Source organism: Necator americanus, chromosome V, assembly GCF_031761385.1.
Source record: "Necator americanus strain Aroian chromosome V, whole genome shotgun sequence".
Classification (NCBI taxonomy): domain Eukaryota; kingdom Metazoa; phylum Nematoda; class Chromadorea; order Rhabditida; family Ancylostomatidae; genus Necator; species Necator americanus.
The window spans coordinates 26,612,568-26,634,186 of record NC_087375.1 but is presented as its reverse complement, the minus strand read 5'-3'; the positions used below and the strand labels follow the sequence as shown (position 1 = coordinate 26,634,186).

General features: G+C 41.1%; 3 protein-coding genes across 4 annotated transcripts; 2 read left to right on the top strand and 1 right to left on the bottom strand.

Annotated features, from left to right (window-relative positions):
• Window positions 1-1,443: 1,443 nt before the first annotated feature.
• On the top strand, window positions 1,444-2,842 carry RB195_015313 (uncharacterized protein; the record flags this gene model as incomplete). The annotated part of the gene is made up of 6 exons (XM_064205967.1): window positions 1,444-1,603; window positions 1,685-1,851; window positions 1,931-2,054; window positions 2,121-2,206; window positions 2,296-2,461; window positions 2,529-2,842. 6 exons carry the CDS (start codon window positions 1,444-1,446, stop codon window positions 2,840-2,842), a joined length of 1,017 nt encoding a protein of 338 aa, XP_064061848.1.
• Window positions 2,843-3,476: 634 nt separating this feature from the next.
• On the top strand, window positions 3,477-9,040 carry RB195_015312 (uncharacterized protein; the record flags this gene model as incomplete). 2 transcript variants are annotated; one of them, XM_013445775.2, is made up of 8 exons in its annotated part: window positions 3,477-3,785; window positions 3,885-3,993; window positions 5,598-5,764; window positions 6,020-6,140; window positions 6,967-7,055; window positions 7,144-7,309; window positions 8,225-8,360; window positions 8,854-9,040. In XM_013445775.2, the coding sequence occupies 8 exons, from the start codon at window positions 3,477-3,479 to the stop codon at window positions 9,038-9,040; spliced, it is 1,284 nt and encodes a 427-aa protein (XP_013301229.2). The 2 variants fall into 2 exon arrangements, with proteins under 2 accessions (XP_013301229.2, XP_064061847.1); XM_064205966.1 differs by having other exon boundaries at window positions 3,675-3,785.
• Window positions 9,041-11,278: 2,238 nt separating this feature from the next.
• Window positions 11,279-21,207, bottom strand: RB195_015311 (uncharacterized protein; the record flags this gene model as incomplete). Its single annotated transcript, XM_064205965.1, has 11 exons — window positions 11,279-11,408; window positions 11,614-11,726; window positions 13,379-13,485; window positions 14,918-15,009; window positions 15,691-15,840; window positions 16,046-16,145; window positions 17,683-17,776; window positions 17,866-17,966; window positions 18,026-18,110; window positions 18,411-18,590; window positions 21,160-21,207. The coding sequence occupies 11 exons, from the start codon at window positions 21,205-21,207 to the stop codon at window positions 11,279-11,281; spliced, it is 1,200 nt and encodes a 399-aa protein (XP_064061846.1).
• Window positions 21,208-21,619: the final 412 nt, after the last annotated feature.

Below are 21,619 nucleotides of genomic sequence, written 5' to 3'. Positions count from 1 at the left end.
ATTTCCAAGAAAAAGATTTATATTTTTCCTCCTAGAACTGCTATAATTTTAGCATAAGATCTCCATTCAAAACATTATGATTACCAGCAGATTTTACTGTAAGGAGCCTGAAATCTGGAACGACGCAAGGAAATCTTCACACGGAACTGACAGCAATCAAAACACCAACCGTTACCGGTAAGTACAAGCACATCAGTGACGAAATCATTGGTGATTACGATCACTGTTATTTTTGTTTTCAATACACTTCACCAGCGAATGACGCTGTACTCCTAATAATAGGATTGTGTTGACTGGACATTCATGCTGGAGGTACAAAGTTCTTCTCAGCGTCTCCTGTTTTTCACGTACTCTCTAACAATCATTCTTTACTCTTCTTCACACATATTCTACCGTCACAGTCCTTAAAGGCCACTTCACGTGAAAACGTTATGACAAGAACGAAATCAGGTTTCCGTGCCCCTCCATTGTCGTTCTATTGGATATCCTCGAATAATAAGGAATCATCTCCACCCTGTGTAGGACCATTCATCCTCAACGTTGGGATTTTTGAGAAGGACGTAAAGGATAGGATACGAATAAGAAGGATGTCTGAGCGAATACCGACCCCTCGAAATGATCCTTAAGAAAATTACAAACTTTGGAAAAAATCGGAGCAGTGTAGAAACTTTTTTAATCGTGCATAATTTTCCCCTCAAAAATGTGGTAGTAGTCGACTACGAATATGCGGTACTTGTTAGGGTAAGGATTCTTTGCAGAACTTTTTTGAAGAAACATTTCCGCTACTAGCTTTTCTCGTGAGAAAATAATCGAATAAACGTCTAGGGAGATTGGATGCGAATGGGAATATAGTAGAGAAATGTGGAATCCAACGATTGTACTATGGAATATTTTTGAAATTTCCACCTAACAATGAACGCAACCGCAGGAACAACAGCATTTGACAATATTGGTCTTGCTGCATTTGTCTTCAAAGCAGCTTCACTGTTACTAGACGAAAGTTCCAGAACTGTCCAGCTAGGACATTTTAGGATATTGTTAACCGTGTCTCAGTAGGCGCTTACCCCTTCCAGTTACCTTCCAAATCCTTTATCTAAAATATAACTAGTGAATCCTGACGGATCCCCTGGATGTCATTCACGTGGTATCCACGTGAATAACAACTTTACAGAGGCGGATTTGTTTTCTGCTCATTGCTCTTCTTAGCATCCCTGCGTCCAACATGTTTTCGATCTCTGCCTGGCCCGGAGAACACGTATATAAGACGAGGGGTTCCCTCGGCTGACAGCAGCCTTTCGTTGGGCTTTTACATTTCTGTAGTAGTTGTAGTACCATTGCTTCTTAAAGGGCCGAACGGCCTTCACTTCAACGTCATTTTTTCGCTTACTTCTTCTTGATATGCGAACGTTTATGGAGAGAAGTCTAGTTGTCCTCGTTTTTCAGATGAAGATCCTTGATTCTACCGCAATCTCCAACAGGCTACTCAGCCCACCCAATTTCAACCGACAGGACTCCTTCTCGGAACATCCCACCAAGCCGTTGACCCCTGAGCGGTTCCAGGATATCCTTCCTGAAATAGACACTTTCATCTTCGACGCCGATGGTGAGTATCAGTCTACACACTTTCCCTTAAAAATTCTCATTTTAGTGCTAGTGTTTTTTTTTTCTATCACGGCTGTTCCAGGAGTGCTTTGGCTTGGTGAGGATGCGATCCCTGGTTCACCTCGGCTTATTGATTATCTCATAAAGAAGGATAAGCAAGTGATTGTCTTAACGAATAACGCCACAAAGTCGCGAGCTGTGTACGCCAAGAAACTTGCCAGACTTGGGTTCAACAAGAAATTGGACAAGGTATTTTATCTCTTCTCGGTTGTGTTCTAATTTTAATTTCAAACTTTTTCTCAAACTTCCTCATTTCTCCTCCTTCCAGGACTCTCTTGTGAATCCTGCAGCCGTAGTAGCAGACACTCTCTACAGAGCCGGTTTATCGAATGGTCGAAAGAAGGTCTACCTGATAGGCGCTCAAGGAGTACGGGATGAAATGGATGATCTCGGTAAGTACATAAGATCCCGCCCCTCAGCATGATTTAATTGTTGGACAACTATTTTCGTTATTCTAGGTGTCCAGTATTTTGGACACGGTCCAGAGCCGCAAGACAATTCAGATGGAAGTGCTTTTATGTTCGATATCGAACTGGAGGAGGAGGTAAGCAACCACTCAATCTTTTAAACTCTCACTTAACTCGCAGTTTTATCCATCAGCTGAGATCCATCCTAGCCCTTCTCTTCTTTCAGCCTTCAAATGTCGGAGCCGTCGTTGTTGGTTACGAAAAACACTTCAACTATCACAAACTGATGAAAGCAGCCAATTATCTCCAACAGCCTCACTGTCTTTTCGTGGCTACAAACGAGGACGAGACATGTCCAGGCCCCAACCCCCATATTATAACTCCTGATGCTGGTTAGTACTTTCATATCTGAAATTGCTTCTTTTCAAAGACCTGTCATCTACCTACGTTTCCTCCCAGGACCACTCGTGGCAGCTGTTCGTTGTGCTTCTGGTCGGGAGCCAATCACAGTCGGGAAACCGAACACACCTGCATTCGACTTTATCCGACGAAGGTGGAACATTGATCCTGAACGAACTATGATGGTCGGGGATCGGACGAACACTGATGTGAAGTTTGGTCGTGATCACGGACTAAAGACACTCCTAGTACTGTCCGGTTGTCATCAACTCGAGGATGTCATGGATAATCGCATGAATGATCGTTTCGATATGGTTCCTGATTACTATACCACGTGTATAGGAGCCCTTGTTGTTCCACGAGGACAAGCTTAAGTTAGAGAGTTTCTAAAGATGTGTCTGTATATAAATAATAGTTGGAATAAATTGGTCAGAATAGTTGACATTTGGTCAGAAGGGCACTTCTTATAAGTCAGTTGCGAATAAGAATGCACTCATACTGTGTGGAAAGGTATCAGTTGTTACTGGTTTTGCTCACTGTTGACTTACGTGTACATACGTTGTATTTTTGTGTTCATAATATGGAACAGTAAACATCTATTTTCTTTGTGGTTTTTTCCAGCAGTGAATGAGGGAACCAGGAGTAGCCAGAGAACGTTTTTCTGCGATAATTTAGTGTATACGGGACTCAGTCATTGTCCGAAATGACGCACGACGACAGTCAGTTCTTCAGTATATGAAAAAACGAGTATCAGTGAATATTTGTATTGACAGTCTACGTCACAAAAAAGTCGGCAGCGCCACAGTCATACTCTAACTGTAAACAACCGCAGAACATGTATAAAGATAAAGATAAGATAAAGTTCCTGGCGTTAATCAATCCACTTGGGATGCGCCCTCACGTTCAATTCAATTCAGAATCGTTTGAGGTTTACGAACGTGTATCTGGCCTATGCAATGACTTGCGGTGGCTAGCCGATGTGTCAAGTCAGTGGTTTTATCCTCCCAGATGAGTCTGGCACCAATTTTTCGACCCCGGAGGGATGAAGGGCTTGGTGAGCACTACGGCGGATTCGAACCTCCGATCGATCGTACAGGAAGCGGAACCTATAACACCACACCCGCCCCAGAACATATATATCATGCTAATATGAAGAGTGTTTCTCATTTTCTACTAGCAGTACTCGCCACAAGGTGGCCTTGGAAGATGAGCCAGTCTTCCGGTGGGGGCGGCACTTTCACGAGTGTCTACCATGCATTCAAAGAAGAGTGCAATCGGTACACTCAACGAAAACGAATTAAAATTGCCAACAAGATGGTAACTTGCATTTCTTGTAACTTGTTGATAACCTTTAAAATTCCCTAACATAATATAAGTATAACTTTAAAATTCGTATACGCAACCTCAAATGTTCAGACAAAAATGTTCAACATGAGCTGCAACGAAGCGAATGCAGAACAACTGACAGCGGAAAACTTTGCGGATCTTCTTCCGGAGTTTGATACGTTTATATTTGGCGGTGACGGTAAGATGAGAGAACGTCTCTATTTTATTGATTCTTCATCTGAATCTAAAGCGGCAAAAATCAACAATGCCTTGTTCTGATGGTGTAATTAACAATAAATCCTTGGCACAGATCGCTTGAATTCACTATTGTGAGCTCGCAAACTCACTGCTCATCCATCTCCTTCTTAGATTCAAAGTAAACGCGAGAAAGCAAGGACGGGTGAAGAGAATGAAGTAACTTCCCACGGGAAAAAATGAATAAGCAGTTTATAGCAATTGCATAACCAATTAGCAAGGAAAAAAACTCTGCAGATACGGAAAATCAAGAAAAAAACTACGGACTCTTTAACTAGAAATATTTTCAAGACGCGTCGAACGCAACCGCTTGCGGCATAACGTACCATGGAATTACTAAGTGGTTTTAGATGGCGTCAGCTGATAAAGATTAAACGCAATATGCTTTCACATTACTCATCCAAACATCCATTTTTGACGTGACTCTAAATAGAAAGAGAGAAATTTTGAGACAAAAAGTTTCAGTCCATAGAGATGGAAAAAAACTACGTGAAGCGCAAGGGGAATTGCTTAAAAGCAGCACACCACGAATCTGACGTGCTGAGGGAATCCGCGCGAAAAGCTAGATATGGCGTTGTAGATTGCTTGACCAGGAATGTTTCATCTCATCTCTCTTTGATCGTTGTAAGAAACGGCGTGGGAACCACTTTGGTTATTACGAGGTACGTTAGAACGCTCCTCCAGGCACACGTTCGGTCCGCTTAGCAGCCTATTCATTGGTTATATTGTACTAGGCTGGTGAGAAGAAATCACCGATCCTCGACCGATCGCACCTGGATGCGGCGCATGCACAAGGGTGGCGAGTTGCAACTGAAATCGTCGTGAAATAACGTCGTTTTCTACGCCGTTTCTTACAACGATTAGGGAGAGATGAGCGGAACCACCTCTGATCCCGCCATCTACAATCTTAACTCTAGCTTTTCCGCAGATTCCTTCACCACGTCAGATTCATGTTATGCTGCCTTGAAAGGCATCACTTCACGAATCTGAGGTGGTACGTATTTCAGGTGGAGTATTCGTATACGGGATGGGAGACTATGGAGAGGGAGGTGATTCCGTCTATTTCTTCCTAATTGCCGTAAAACACGTTGGCGCGCTCCAATCGAACTTCTTGTAGAAAATAGTGGGCCAGAACGCCTTAAGCCGTATCTTCCGGTCCGTTTTTACGGCAATTAGGAAGAAATGGACGGAATCACCCCCCTCTCCATAGTCTCCCATCCCGTATACGAATACTCCACCTGAAATACGTACCACCTCAGATTCGTGGAGTGATGCTTTTCAGCGATGCGCTTGAAAAGAGACTTTGGAGTCCGCGATTGTGATCGAGGTGGGATCATCGCTACATTTGGACTGCAGAGATGAATGAAGCTAGGAAGGATCCCACCTCAATCCGCCGCTTTTAGCCACTGCAATTGCATGAGGTGCCAGATAGTTCCGATCTCACTAACAGGAATATACTTAAACCACGTCCTATGTCTCTTTTGCAGCATGTCTGAATACCATCACTCTTACTTAAAACTCAGTGTGCTATCCCATTTTTCTTTTCAGGGTTACTCTGGCTCCGCCTTGGTATTATCACTGATGTCGCCAACCTTGTAAACTCACTGATCTATGACAGGAAACGAGTCTTCATACTGACCAATGACACTACCCTTTCTCGTGAAAGTCATGAGAAAAAACTTCTAGAACACCGATTCAGTCGGAAATTAACTAAAGTATTGTCATATTTCTTCAAGAAACCACACAGCTGGGGCCAAACAGACCTTTAGCCGGACGTGCTCAACGCTTCTGTCACAACTCACCCTCTTTCCACGCTTGATCTATACTCGCTCTTCACTCGGTGGCGCGTCGCACTCGCCCGGTTGAACATTTTCGGCGCCAGCTATGTCTTTCTTCACGTATCTCCTGTTTTAGTAGTACCCATCGATTCGTTTTTTTTATTCCAAACAAACCGCGAACAATGGTTCTAGGAACATATCATAACGCCAGGATTGCTTGCTGCAAATTATATCACTGCCAATGGGTCTCCAGATGACAAAGGTGTATATCTCATTGCAACTGGTGGAATACAAGACGACATCAAAGAACAAGGTATCTTTTCAATGCTCGCGCGATCTAATGGAGCGAAAGAAATCCAAGAAATGTCAATTATCTTCTTACTTCCGACCTACTGCACTCAGCATTTGCAGAGATTTCCAGTGATGTGTTTTCGCCATCAGTAACTGTATTTCTGTACGGAAATTTCTGGCGCGTCCACGCTAACGCCGTCTAAACCTAGATGTCAGTGGCTTCACTCTACAAAGCTCTCCACGTCTAAAAAAAAGAGAGATGAGACGAAAGCGCATGGAATGGATGAGTGATGAGGTAACCCGACGAGAAAACCCGTTGCACGAGCGATTCAGTCCAGTTTAAGCATTCTCGTTCCATTTCTAATACAGCCGTACTTGCACCCTTGGTGTAAACTGAGGCCTCTGATTCCTAGGTGTAGGGATCCGGAATAGAAACTCCAATAAAAAAAGTAGATTTTCGATTCTACATCACTGAAACTGGCGTAGCCCCACAAAATTCCCTAGCCATCTCAAGGAACGGGGTAGGAACTGTTCCAGCTTCTACAAGGTGCGTTAGAATGCACACCATTGTATACGCTCCGGTCCTCTCTGCTGCCTATTCAATGGTTTTACATAAGGAGAAGAGACCATGGACAATGGACCACCGTGGCCGCAGCTCGCCAGCTGTAATTGATTTCGTAGGAAAGAGCGTCGTCTTCCACACCATTTTTTTAAACGAGAATCAGAGGCAAATGAGCAGACCCACGCTCGCTTCCGTAATCAACAACCCAACAACCCGAACCATTCGTTTTCACTGTTTCTGTACCACGTGATACGCTGCCTTTAATTTTCTATTTTTCTCTTTTCAGGATTCAGTGTTTTCGGACAAGGTCCCGACGCTTTTGCATCGTTGAAAGACGACGAGGGAACGATGTTCAACATAGATATCTCAGTTCGGGTGAGGACATTGCATGAAACGAGACTATTGATCATTTGACGTATAATTAGGCCAATTCGAACATTTATTAAAAGCGAAATGAGTTAAGGCAAAAAATGTTTGTGCCGTTGTGGTCGGTCTGGACAAACATTTCAACTTCAAAAAATTGATGAAAGCCACAAACTTCTTAAAGGATCCAAAGTGCTTGTTCCTTGCAACCAACGATAATGCAACGCTTTCGGTACCGAACGGAGATATTGTCATTCCAGATACAGGTTCATCTTCAATTCCTTGATTGACGTGAATTTTAGAGCAAAAACGTAACATGGAACCTATGCGCGTCTTTTAAAACAAATATAATATGAATCTTGTTCATCCACATTGTATTTATTTGTTGCGATGATTACGTGCGATCTTCAGCTCTCGCTAAATCAAAGATCATTCTCTTTTTCAAATTCTACTCAATGATTCCAATAAAAATCCCCAACGATTTGCGATTTATGGAGAAAGAAGTGAATAATACTGAGCGAGAAAGATTCTTTGTAATAGTACATCGTCAAGAGCGGAAAAATCTAAAAATTCCGGAGTTGGAGATGTATGCACTCGAGACTCTTAAAGGCATCACCCCACGAATCTGGGGTGGTGCGGCTTTCAGGTGGTTAATGCCTATACGGGGTCGTAGATTATGAGGAGGAGGGTGATTCCGTCCATTTCTTCCTAATTCCCGTAAAAAAACGGCCCGAAAGATGTGGCGCGTGCACAAGGCTGGCGCGCTCCAATCGAACTCGTTGTAGAAAATACCCCGGAACGCTCGAAGCCGCATCTCCCGGGCCGTTTTTTGCGGTGATTAGGAAAAATTAACGGAATCACCCTCTTTTCCATAATATACAGCCCTGTATAGGCATAACCCACCTGAAAATCCGCACCACCCCAGATTCGTGGGGTGGTGCCTTTAAGATGTTGAGAAAAATCCGGTGGAGCTATTTTGGAACGATAAAAGGTCGCTATTAGAATTCACCAGGATTGAATTGAAAAATATCCGAGCATTTATTTTTTTTTTCAACGGCGCTCTTTTTGATCATACCAATAAGATACATAGAGTGATAGCTTCACGTCTTCGCTTCCTAAGAAGCTTATTTTTTGTACTTAGCAGAAAGAGAACACTAAATAACGTAAAGGACCTTGTTCAGGGGCAATAGCTGATGCTGTAAAGAAGGCGTCAGGACGAGAGCCATTAATCCTCGGGAAACCATACAGTTCCGGTTATGATTACATAAAAAAGAAGTGGAATATTGATGAAAGTCGAACAATGGTGATATGCAGCACGTATGTGTTACCAGTTGCAATCATTTTGATACAAAAGTGCGCATAATTTCATCGGAGTCTGTGGACGGGAAGAAGCAAAACGTGTACTCTGGTCAAAACGACATGATACGCGGTGCGGTCGCGACTGCGCTCGAACCGCCGCGAATCGAAATAGCGGTTGGAATCGAAGTGGGACCATCGCGAACAGCAGCGATGAGAGGTGCTAGCAAGGGTTCTCCCTCGATAGTAACCGCTAGGCTCAACCGCACCGCTTCCAGCCGACGGAACTGCATCGAGCTGGATTTCGCTTTGACCCTGCTATACTTTCGGATTACGCATAGGATCGCTGTTTTTACTAAGGCGGAGACTTCATTCATTCTTTCATGAGTGCGAAAACTCGTAGTTCCGACATCGCATGGAGCATCGCAGCGCAATTTTGAATGGAAACGGACTTTGATGAAGCATAAATGCGGCTAACGTTGAATTTTATACGATAGATTGGCTCACGTTTCAGGATTAACTTCGACGTGATGTTTGGTCGTAATCACGGAATGCGCACTCTTCTCATCCTCAATAATTCTCATGATCTCAATCAACTGGAGAAGATGCGCAACAATCATACATACGATATTCTCCCTCACTTCTATGCTACATCCATATCGGCAATTCTTCCTGCAAACAATACAAACAAACATTCATAATGTCTCAATCAAATCAATTGTAATGTCGGAGATATTAAACTTTGAAAAGAACTTTATATTGAAGAGTTACTGTGAAGAGTTTAATTGGTGGTGTCCATGTTTGAGCCCGCGGCGGGTGTGGCGCAGTCGGTTAGAGGTCCGTTGTAGCCACACGGTCGAGGGTTCGAATCCGCCCCAGTGCTCACCAAGCCTTTCGATCCCTCCGGGATCGATAAATTGGTACCAGGCTTGTCTGGGAGGATAAAAACAGTGACTTGATCATCGGCTGGCATTGTATAGGCCAACTCGCGTTCCAAAACCTCAACGATTACGAATTCCAGTAAAACGCGTTGCCGCATCCCAAGTGGATTGATACACCAGTGACTTTATCCTTTACTTTTAAGTTTTAATTGGGAAGTTTTCGTAGCCTTGGAAGTTAGTCTGTGATGTTGAAAGTTGGGCAGAAGATTTATTTTTCTTTCCTTCTTTTTTTCAATTTTTTCTTTCCTTTCTCTTAGATTTTTCTCTTAGTTTTATCATAGACAGACATACCCCCGCTGTAGTTCTTCGGGCTCGCTTCCAAAAAATCACCAAACTTCGATGGGTGGACACAGATCACAACTGCACGGATCTAAACGTGCTGGGTAAACGGACCACTTTATGCCCTTTCCTGTTTTCCCTTCTGATCGAAATGGCCGAGTGGGCTATGATCATGTTACCTTCGGTTACCTCTCCGATAACGGTGCAAAGCATACAGAGGTTGTTCTTCGTGATCTTCCGCCATCAATCGTTGCTGGATTCTTCGGAATTTTGCGTTTACACTCTTTAGGACAGAGTTTGTTGTGATGAACGACATAATCGATTACTAGTAATTAAAATACACAGATAACGGTAGATTTACAAAAATGGTTCGCAGCTATCTGTGGTTGCATTTCAAACAGGCGCGTAATGCCAAGCAGGACCACAGGGGAGCGTGACAAGTCGTCCAGTGAGAAAGAAATGCGAGCGATGAAAAGGTCAGAGCACGAACTCGAGTTCTGCGCTCGTCCTTCTACACATTAGTGGAAGTATAGCAGCGGCAGCGCGCGATGGGACCCCGCGCCACCGCGACGACCTATTTATGTGCAAACACAAAGATCACGATTGTAGGCATCGATAACAAGGACTGTAAAGGAAAAATGATGAAGCGTCTAACGTTAAACTGATCAAGGTACAATCTGTTAACTTTATATGACATCCAAATAAGTGAACTTTTATCCTCTGAACAGGCTACGTGAGTCTTTTAATGCAAGAAAAATTATTTCCTCCTACTTTTATTGATATATATCGGGTAAATTATATTATATCGCGAACTCTTGGAACTGTTTCTTACGACGGCTTCTGTTGCAATGCGCAACGTTTGCGCCCCGCCACGTCTGCGATCCGTCGAAAACCTATTCGGACGAATCGCAGGCGGGAGGGGGCACAAGGGTGGCGCGCTGCAATTGAGCACGTCGTAAGAAACAGCGCTTCGGGGTCCGTTTTACACGAATACAGAGAGAGATGAACGGAACCCTTAATCTACGACCCCGTATAAGCATTACCCGACTGAAACCCGTACCACCCCAGATTCGTGGAATGATGCCTTTAATTTAGAGTTCAATATTATCTTAATAGAAATACCAAGCGCATCCACTATTTATTAATATGAAAGAGACATTCACCAAAAAAGGAGAATATAATAACATTTCATGAGAAACATCAAATGTACAATGGTGATTAGTTTCTATGCATCAGTCGAAAAAAGACGAAAGAAATGTGGATTTACAAAATGAGCGAATATTCACGACTGTACCGTGGAAATATGTACGCATTTACAGACAAACAAATTCTGAAGATCACATTTACACAGGAGGACTCCGATATATTCGGCAGAAGAAAAGAGCAAAGCGTGTACCAATTCTCTGTATGATGCTGTGTGATCGACATCGGCATCAGTACATAGTTACAGTACCCACAGAACCAGGCTGATGTGGTCGCTACGAAATCGCGCTTTAATGTATCACTAAAAGAAATACGAAACAGCTCAGTTGCGCTGATACGCTCATTACGGTGCCTGCATTTACCGCGCGCGTCGCGTACAAGTTCGAATTCACGCGCTCTGTTATAACTCTAGCCACATCATCCGGGCGGAATCCAGCGAAGTGTAAATGCAGTCGAAAAGAAATAGAAATATCGATTTACAGAAACGGCAGAAAAAACAACATTTATGTACAGCCACTATTTTGACTTAGATCCCTGCTTGATCCATTTTTCTTTCTGGTTCAATGCTTCAATTTCCTTGCCAGACTTCTCATGGACAATTATTTTGTACGTGGAGGAGAACAGCCACGCGGCATCGTTTGTTATCCTGAAAAACGGGAGAATTGCTATGAACCTGAATAGGTTTGAATTAGCCGGAATAAAACCAATTTCATAGCAACTGGCCAAAGCATATTTCTTTATTTTATACCAACCCGTCAAAGTATTCCAATTCGGAACGTTTTAGATTTTTTCTTAAACAGAAGCTGAAAGCCTTCTGTCTAAGAATTGAGAATTCAACAGCAAGCGCTAACCTCAAGTGATAGTAACCGGTGCGCGTAGCGTCCAAGTTATAGAGATCAACGGCAGGGAGGGCACATTTTTGAGTCGCTGGTAACAGAGTTTCGTGTTCGTCTTCTGGTGCTGCCTGAAAAAAAAACGCTGCGCAATGTTCTGTGTGCCATCGTAATTCTATCAAATCGAGCAATTTGCTTCACTTTTTCAACATTATTTTATAGCAATAAAATAAGACTTTTGGGCAAAGTATTACACATTTTTGGAAAGCTTATTCTATGTCTTTTTTAATTTATACATTTATTTTATACACATAGACGAATTAATTTTCAATTCAATTCGATACTCCATCGTATCCAATGGCTAGTGCATTAGTTCGCATATATTTTCAATTACATGACTCTATTTCCTGTTTGGAGTTTAGAAGAAATAAGAAATAAGAAATTGAAATTTTTTTGCGTGATACAGCTAATATTGAAATTATTGGCACAAATTATTGAAATATTGGAAATCAGATCGAAATATTGCAATATCAAAATAAGAAGAACCGGTGAGCTCAACATAATCCCACTTGGTTTCTTCGTTCCTGCTTTCAGCAACTGTGACCTTGTTCTGGTCATAGGAAGTTCGCTCTTATTCACTGAGGAAGAGTAAAATTTCTTATTTGACGAAATCCGTCCTTGATGCGGGACCCCTTCATGTGTCGCTTGTTTCCTTGACCAAATTGATTTGACCGCCTGCCTCTGCAACAGAGCGGAAAACACCCGACACACATTGTTGAATGGTGATTTGCGGACGGAGGTCAAGCATCACTTTGAATTCGTTCCCAGAGTCTCAAAAACAAAATCGGCTTCATGAACTCAACACACGGAACATTCCACTTTATATACGAGCATGGTAGCGAGTTTTACGGATGTAACTATAGAACGGAATTCCATTTCTAATCCCTCCCAAGAAAAATTATCTGGATATGTTAGTACTTCTCAGATTATTCTGGTTTTATATCCCTTGTGAGAAAAAGAGACTCTCGTCTTTAAAAAACAGCTAAAATAATTATGGAGATGTTAATCATTCTAGATGATGCTCGATTTCTTGCTTGAAAAACCTGGCAACTTTAATATCGTCATAAATCGCAGTCGTCATAAACACAAATTACAAAATGTGAAGTATTTTCGCATTTGAGAGAAATTTAACGTTCTGAAAGAAATTTGAGAAAAACATTTAGCTTACGAGAATTTATTGATTGAAAGCATCCATTAGAAAATCTTTCAACATTTCAAAATTCTTCTATTTTGGGGTAGGCTCTGATATGTAGTTTATAAAAATATTGCGTTAAAAAGGCAAAAAACCGCTATCTCATTAAATCTGAAGATCACACTCCATGTAGGCCCTATTTTAGCCAACAACGCTACTTTTTACATCCATCTGACGAAAAGAAGAGTGCTGGCGCAATTACTAGAATGAAGCCATTCTTCACAATCCTGCAGGTCTGGTTTCTGGATGTGTGGGCGGTGTTTTGTGTTTGCGCAAAGATACATAGAAACAACGTGATGAACCCTAATTTGCGGCGAAAAAAAAAAACTCGGCATCAAAAATTCCGTCGAGCGTCGTCCACAAATTTATCAGTTACATTCCAACAATCAGGTTAAGATTTTCACTGACAACATAAAATAAAACGATATATACATATGTAAGTATATGTAAAGGTATATATATAAATAGATTATGTTATAAGATAAATAAGATATGTAAATGTAAATAAACAAACAAATACGATGTCCTCACCTCTTTTTCTGAATAATAGATTCCAAATGTGAAGTCCGACTCATTATGTGAGTACAGATTCAGCTCCGTTCCAGCTTCGACGTAGTAGGTCAACGTTCGCGTTTTTCCTAGAAAAAAACAAAGTATGTTCAAGCAAAAAAAATGGACGATAACATATATTATTGCTACGCATGTCACGATGATTTTAAGGGAAAACCGAACGAGTTTCATCATTCGCAGAAAAGATTATTCAATATTTATAGCTTCTCTAACACTTGGCCTTAAAACAAGAGTTGAATTTTCGTGGAAGTGAACGAAAATTGGGCGTTTTTTGACATTTGTTTTGTTAAGTACGGTTTTAGAAAACGGGAAACGAACAAGGCAGAAGTGATGGTAGTGTGTAACACGAGTTAAGTTAGCCAACTTGGCTTGTGCTGTTCTTTTATTTTCTTTTCTATTTATTTGTTGTTTTTGTTGTTTCAACAGCCTTCGTAGTTCAACTATGAGCCCAGCAGCTCAACGAACGTGAACGAGATTTTGAGCATTTTTCTCTGAAGAATCTCGGACAAATCCGATCATCAGTGCTAATACAGGAGAACAGGATTTTAATTCAAATTTTCCAGGATCAAGAGCGTTTCTCTGCATCTCAGGTGTCTCTAATTAATCTCGAAGCATCGATTTTTTCAACCGAATTTTTCATAGACCCTCATAGAACAAAAACTATTTAGAGTCATTCAAAAGTACTAAAGGATAAGGTGTCCGGTGTTAATCAGTCCACCGCGTTCACTTCAGAATTCAGAAATGAGGTTTTCGAGCGTTTGAGGCTCAAACGTGTCTACCCTATAGAATGCCTTCCTGGAGCTAGCTGATGTCCCACTTCAGTGGTTTTTACCCTCACAGACAAATCTGGCACCAATTTGTCGATCCTGGAGCGATGAAAGGCTTATTTGGTGCACTGGGGGTTTCTCGAACCATTGGTCGATCGTGCAGTCACAGCGGAACCTCATCACCACTGCGTTACACCCGCTTTTAGTCACACAAATTATCCCTTTTAGTCACCCAGAATGTAGCGATAGTGCTTGTAGGAGGAGGGAAATGGACTAGTTGAGGACTTCGAGGAGTTCTTCAAGTATGTCCGGCTCGATTAGAGCTGGATGCAGATCTTGTCAGGTTTTAGTAGTGTTTCGTCTATTCTATCTAGTTTGCTCGGTTCGAACCGATGGGCAACAATGAAAACAGAACAAAAATATCGTCGTGGTTCTGTGAAAGTTGCAATACTATTCGCAGTATTTTTTTAATGAAGGAATCTTGTTAACCAAAAAAAAAGAAAATTACGATATGAAATTTCCTATCTTCGTGCGATATAAATATGTCAAAATTGTAGCTCATGGTCGCCACTCAACCTTTCAACTAACTCCCTTGCCGTCTACTTCCTCTGTACTATCGTCTACGGTCGTAACAAACGTAACAGCGACGGTTCCAGTCTTATGACGACCTCGATTCGTACGTAGGACCCGATGGTAAGATGCCACCTCGCGAAGGTAAATCACGCTCGCTCACCTGCTGGCGTCGAGACACGATGCATCGATGCAACGCTTGGATAATCCGGTTTCGGCCGCCAATAAAGGTCCTTCGGCACTGGCTGAGGATCTCTGAAGCACAGAGTTGAGTTGAGATTGAGAAAATTCTCGAGAAATTAGGATGTTTTCCATCGTTGGGTAAGTAAGCAGCAAAAAATATACACAGTAGAACCAAGAGAAGTTGCAAATGCTGAAGTTGCAATGCAAATGTTGGAGTAATAGCGAGAATGGATCGTGGATCGTTTATAGTTAGAAATTATTGAAACTCCTTTGGATCGGCACCTTAATAGATACACTGTAGAATTGAAGTAGGTTTTAGTTCAAGGAAAAATAATCAAAGTGTACCAGTAAATTCTTCAATAGAAGTAGAAGAAATTTTAAAGACAGAGAAGGGAAAGGTTTTGATGTCGGCAATAAATTTGAGTAGGCTCGTTCTAGGAAAAGTAAAGAAAAAGCAGTAGGAGGAGAAAAGGCAGGTAAAGTGTCAGAAAGAGTAGAAAATATCAAAAGTTTTGAAAGAAAAAAGAAAATGCAGAATTAAGAGTATCAGTGAACTCTTCAAGAAACGAAAAGCAATTTAGATGAAACTACGTTGAAGGGTAAATGAAACTGAAAACGTGTGAGAAAGATAAGAACTAAAAAAATTAATCTGGATATAAATTCAGCCGCAAACGGCTAACTAACAATGATAAACGGCAATCAGACCAAATAAATAAATGAGAAACATTTTTCTGATACAAACACACAGCTTACTTCAGCGCTATTTCGTCGGGAATTTTTCCTCCAAATCGTTCCGGGAGGCAATCTGCGTCGGCCATTTCAAGCAGTTCCTCTCGCCAATTTTTACCAGTGATAACAATTCGACTCTTCGATTGTTCCGGGACAAAAGTTGAAAGTGCAGTCCTAGGACGGTGTCTCGATAGATTTTTCAGTTAAAGAACATGAACTAACGAAGAAAATGACAGCTGAAAGGCACACTCGCTGTTTTCAGTCCGTTTGCCTCAATTTCGGAAATAAATTTAATTCTCCAGGTGCAATATACAACATTTCTTTTTCCACTTCAAAAAAGGGATTTCCCTTCAAAAAAGATTCAAGATTTTCAGCTCACCATAGCACATTGATGTAGCTTGGAGTGTTGATCACAACAAATCGATCGATCAATTCCCTATAGTGTATGCCGAGGCTTTGCCAGGATACGCGGAATGGACCTGAGAAATGTACATTTTATGATTGATATGTAGCTCACTTAAATGATAGGAAAACTCTCTTTTTTGTGTGTAAGGGGGGGGGGGGGGTGTGGAGGGAGGGGACAAAACTGCTGTCAGGGTTTTGCCCCCGGCTAGAAATGAAAAGTTATGAGAAAAGTGAAAATGAGTAATATGATCAGTGTTAGCAGCCAGCCTTTTTTTAAACATTTCCATCGTTAATTTACGGCATGCGACTCACAGGTTTCAAAAAAGAAAACTTGTTTTCAAAATTTGATAAGATACTAGCAGTGCTAGCCCCTTTCTTCCGGAAAATCTGACTCGCTCCGGATATTTTCGTTGTATCCTGTAGGCTTAAAATCGTCACATACAGTTCGCGAGTTAGAGTTTGAAAAGCTTCACTTTAAAAAAATGGGAAAAAAAACCTTATTGGAATGTTTTTACCAACTAATATCAATGTAATATCCTTTTTTACAACTTGTTTTCCACAAATAATCCATAACAACCACGATCATCGGTCAAAAAAACTATGCACTCCTTTTTCTTATCACGAAAAAGTGTTCTGTTACGGACCTGTTGCTGGCAACCAGTTGTTGACGTGCTATAGCTGTTGCCTTGACAATAGCCACTATAATACAACATTACGCTATTTGCTATTTTTAGCATTTCGTAGAAAAACAGCTCAGTGAGAGAAAAAAAGGAGAGGAACCTAGAGATGGAATGAGCACATGCATGCTTCCGAACTTCTGGAAAGTGGTGGCCGGAGGCGGAATGAAAAAAGAGGTTTCCTTTTGAGTTAATGTTATTTTCCTCATGAATTTCTTATTTTTGATTGCGGAGTTGTTTTCTTCTGTCGACTATTCTTTTGGTTGCTTCTAAACAATCACACCTCTCCGTGGTAGAAGTAAAGGCTCAGCTCCGCCGAGAAAAATTCCTTCTTCCCCATTCGCTTTAGAGCAATCTTGCCCTGTTAATTTTCCTTCCGGAACAGGTGCAACCGAAATGCCTATCATTTCCGGTTAAAATAGTTTGGATTACTTGAGAGTGAGAATTATTATTTATAATAAAATAAATATGACAGTTGTCCTTTCGTTCTTTTAAATTCTTTTAAAAAATCCTACAAAACACCAAAAGAAAGAAAATCGGTCATGAGTTCTACAGTACACTTCTGTCATTCACAGTCTAAGATGTGATCTCAGCGGACGGAGACCAGCGGATCACAGAAACCAGTTCTCATGAATTGGTTAGCCCATAGAACATTTAAAGGTTTTTTTTCGAAGCAAGAGGCCTGTTACCGGCGAAACTAGTTATGTTTCTGCATAAACGAGTCTTAGAACACCTCATTCGTAAAGAATGAATGTTCAGATTGAGTTTTTTCTTCACGGATACAAATTGATCATAATTTTTTCAATGAGAACGAAAAAAAGATAGATTGACTCTCCCAATAGATTTCTTTGATAAGCATTTAGTTTTCTGAGTAAATAGAAAATTATCTCCAACCGAGAACAATAGGAAAAAAACCCTGATCGGTGCGACATACCGTTAAGGACTCCGAGAAGTGACGGATCAAAACTCAAGCCATCCAGATCAAAAATGTACAGCACAGAACACTGTGTGCCCAATTTTGCTTCCATCTGAACAAATTCATGTTCCTATCAACAAATTGGAAAAAAAATCGACAATCGATCCTTCAGATAAGCGCGGATATAACCTGCACACACACCTCCATAACCATTGTGAGAAGATTCTCGAAATTTCTGTACAGCTGGTGCAAGTACTCTGTTGGCTGTATCGATTTCATCACACCGCCGATGTCAACTCGTCCTGAAGAGCAAGAAACTACTTCCAGAGTTTTCTTGCATGGGATGTTAACAAATTCCTACCGCTCTGTTCAACCACTATAAGACGGTCACCGCCTTCGCGACGATTCCATCCAACCACAGAGAGAGGGGCAAATTCGGCGGTGATCTGCAATCACAGAATTTTATAATTTTTCGCAAAGTTAGTACAGTCGGCCAAAACAAAATGAAGCTCGGAGCAGTTGCGTAAACGGCTCCGTTCGAAGCGGCTCGGTGGAGCTAGCGCTTGGGATCGAGGTGGGACCATCGTGAAGTGCAACGGTGAGCGGTGCCAGCAAGGGTCACAACCAGATTCTTACAGCTACACTGCACCGCACCGCTTGAAGCGCAGCCGCGTACGCAACTGCACCAAGTTTTATGCTGTTTTGACCCTACTAAATGAACATGATAATTTGGAGAATAAACCTACTGCTGAACTTTGAAGACCACGAGCATCTTCATCCAGGTGCCGCTCTTTCCGCCATTTCAAATGTTTACGAAGATTGTGAACTGTCTTCGATACATTGAAATCGTATGACTGTAGCCAACGAAGGAAGTTAAACTCTGTGTTGTAACGAGGGTGGAGGATGTCTGCCACTTGGGAACGCACCTAAAACCATGTTGTAGTTCACATTTCAAGCAGCAGGAGAACGTCTGTAAAAGAGAACGTCCTCTCAGGCTTTCGAACAATCTATTTAATCACAGCGGAAAAAAAACCAGGCGGACAGTACTTTATGCTGCTTATATCTCTACAAAAACCGTTAGAGTGGGAGAAACTCTATCCTACTAACCCCTCCTGTAAAAATTCTACAAACTATTGAATGTAACCCAGTATAGGAAAATAACTTTATCTACAGTACAACTAAATAGAGCTAGCATCTACAGTATGAAGAAGCAGGTAACCACCAAAGCTATTAAGCTACTAATAGGTTATTACTTGGTATTTATTTTGAAGCTTCTAACAAAATCCACGACATTTTTACGTTAAGGTTACTATTGTCATATTCATCGTAAGACCTAAGAGTCCTATAACTAACAAGAATGCTTGGGGTTTTTTGGTCACTGTAACGCACATTATCTATTTTTGAAAACCTTGAAAATAAATCAGTGCCGACAACTGTGTCCAAAAACAAATATCGAGTTGCTTTTTCATTTTCTGCAAAACGATGATGTCACTGGACAGATTTCTTCCCTTTTTTCCCGTTTTTTCAGATTCCTTCAATTTCGGTGATAGGTTAATCTTCTGATGCTAAGTTATTTAATAGATGCAGCGTATTTACAAAGATAGTTATAGAGTCCTGATTTTTATCTCTTTGTGCCGTGAAAGAATTGGATTATTTCGAAATCAAGTTTAACTCTTTAAAGGTGGCATATCAAGAAATTGACATGCTGTGGAAACTCTTTGAAAAAAAATAAAGTTCGTGGTGTAGATTAGGCAAATGAACGTGGCTCCGCGCAATTTCCCTTAATTCTCCTTAAAAAAATGACGTGGGAAACGGCGTTCGCTCCTACGAGGTAAGTAAGGACGCACTGCGCCGCGTCCACGAGCGAGCGGTCCATGATCAATGAGGTCTCCTCACAAGCTTTTTTCAATAAAAAACCTTCAATTTAAACAACGAATACGCTGCCGTGGAAACCTGTTTCACAGGGAAAAAAGATACTCACAAAAGGCTTCTCATTGCAGACCCGAAGCCAAGTACAGGAATATAAAGTAAAAGGAGAAAAACATCCTGAGACAGTGACGGAAACATAACAGGGTTACGTTAATATTTCAAAGATATAAAAAGTAGCATAAATAGATACACAGATAAGCTGTATACTCTTCACCGAAAATCCTAGAGCAAAAATCCTCCTTAGGCTAGAAAATTGTCATATTTTAAACGACCAAAAAAAAAATTGCAAGAAGAGCTTTAAAAGATCAACGACATTCATCGTTGTCTCATCAGAGCGTTTTGCATGGTAACACTTTCTGTGAAATTTTTAATATTTTTGAATTTAATGTTTTTTTTTTCAAATGAAGTAAACATTTCCTTTCTTTCTTAACATTTGAAAAAAATGTGGTTGTATATGATAATTTTTGGAAGAAATTGTGAAATTAATCGCAATCTCTGCTACATTTACATTTACATCAGCAGTAGGCATGAACAAGCTGTATTTGTGGTTGATTGCTGCCCTCCAAAGGCGAAATGAGGTTGGTTGGAGAAGAGAGAAACAGACTGTGACAGTGCAGGTTATAAAGCGCTGAGACTGTATCAATGTTTTCAGGATCGAACGATGTATGCATTCGTATCGAATCGCTTCGATCGTCTGCATACATCGAATGTTTTTGGTTTTACTGACTGCCTATGTAAACCTAGAAAAAAAATCCTCGATTCACTATGAACAAGAGCGAATACTTATACTTTTTGTTGCATAAGAAATATACAGGTGGGATTCACTTCTCTCCTGAATCTTCCCCTTCAAATTTAATGACCTGCCATTTTTTGCCACGTCACGCCATTTTTTTTCTCTCACGAAATTTCCACTGTAAAAATCAGTTCCTGACTGACTCTTGACCACATGAACATGTGTCATTTTACAGTTCTATAATTTTTTTCTCATCAAAGCTATTTCCGGATGTTCAAAGATGTTTTTACGTAGCTGTAAGAGGTTTTCGTTGTACAACTGCTATACGTTAAGTTAAAACAAAAACAACATTCCTAACACCTAACAAAACGGGACGATTTGATGTCTTCCAATTCCAATCGGTCGCTCGAAGAAAAACTTCGGCGACAAAATGGAGCTTTGCGCATTTTAAGCAGGGTAATTTTGACACGACCGTCAGACACACTGCGTTCAGGATGGCGAGTTCATTTCGTCATTTGAAGTCGTCGTCCAAAAGCTGTAATCCATGCGCGGATTCCCATCAACAACTCGAGAACTGGCCGGTGGAACGGGCTATGCCTATTGAAAAATCATCTGGCATCCTCAGTTTGAGTGTGAGGTTTGAAATCCATTTGAAAATCGCACTGATTCATACACTAGATATGAGCAGGAAAGAGGAAGATGACAACTTCTAGAATCAATGGCCACGTTTCCAGAATTTCCTTTATTCAGTTATTGTTTTTCCTCGCGCTTTCTAATGGCAAAGAATTAACGAGAAAAGTACTGAAAACCTCTAAACTTAAGTTAAAAATTACCTGTTCGATGACATTTGCGTCAATTTTGCTGTCAGCAACAGGTGGCATCTGAATAAAATGATATAACATCGAAAAATATGTGAAAAGCGTTCCGCTTTGCAGAAAACAAAAACATGTTGAAGGAAAGTAAAAAGGAGTCACAGCGTTACAGTACACATACTGTAACTGGGACTGTAGCGGAACTAAACACCAGAGAAATGGTTTTCTATCCATAAAAGACTTAGCAGTGTACAAGGTCAACGCAAAACTAAGCGATGCAGAGAATAAATGTGAATTTTCAAAGCAACAAAAGTGATAGAAGGAAAGGAAACCGCCATGAACTCCAAGAAAGAAGCAGCAGGCGGAAAGCAAGGAATGTGTGTGATTTTCACAACTCAGAAAACGAAAAAACACGTAGTGTAACATCACGAAATGATTGATATTGTGCGATGAGGGCGGAGTCGAACTCCGCCTTCATCTT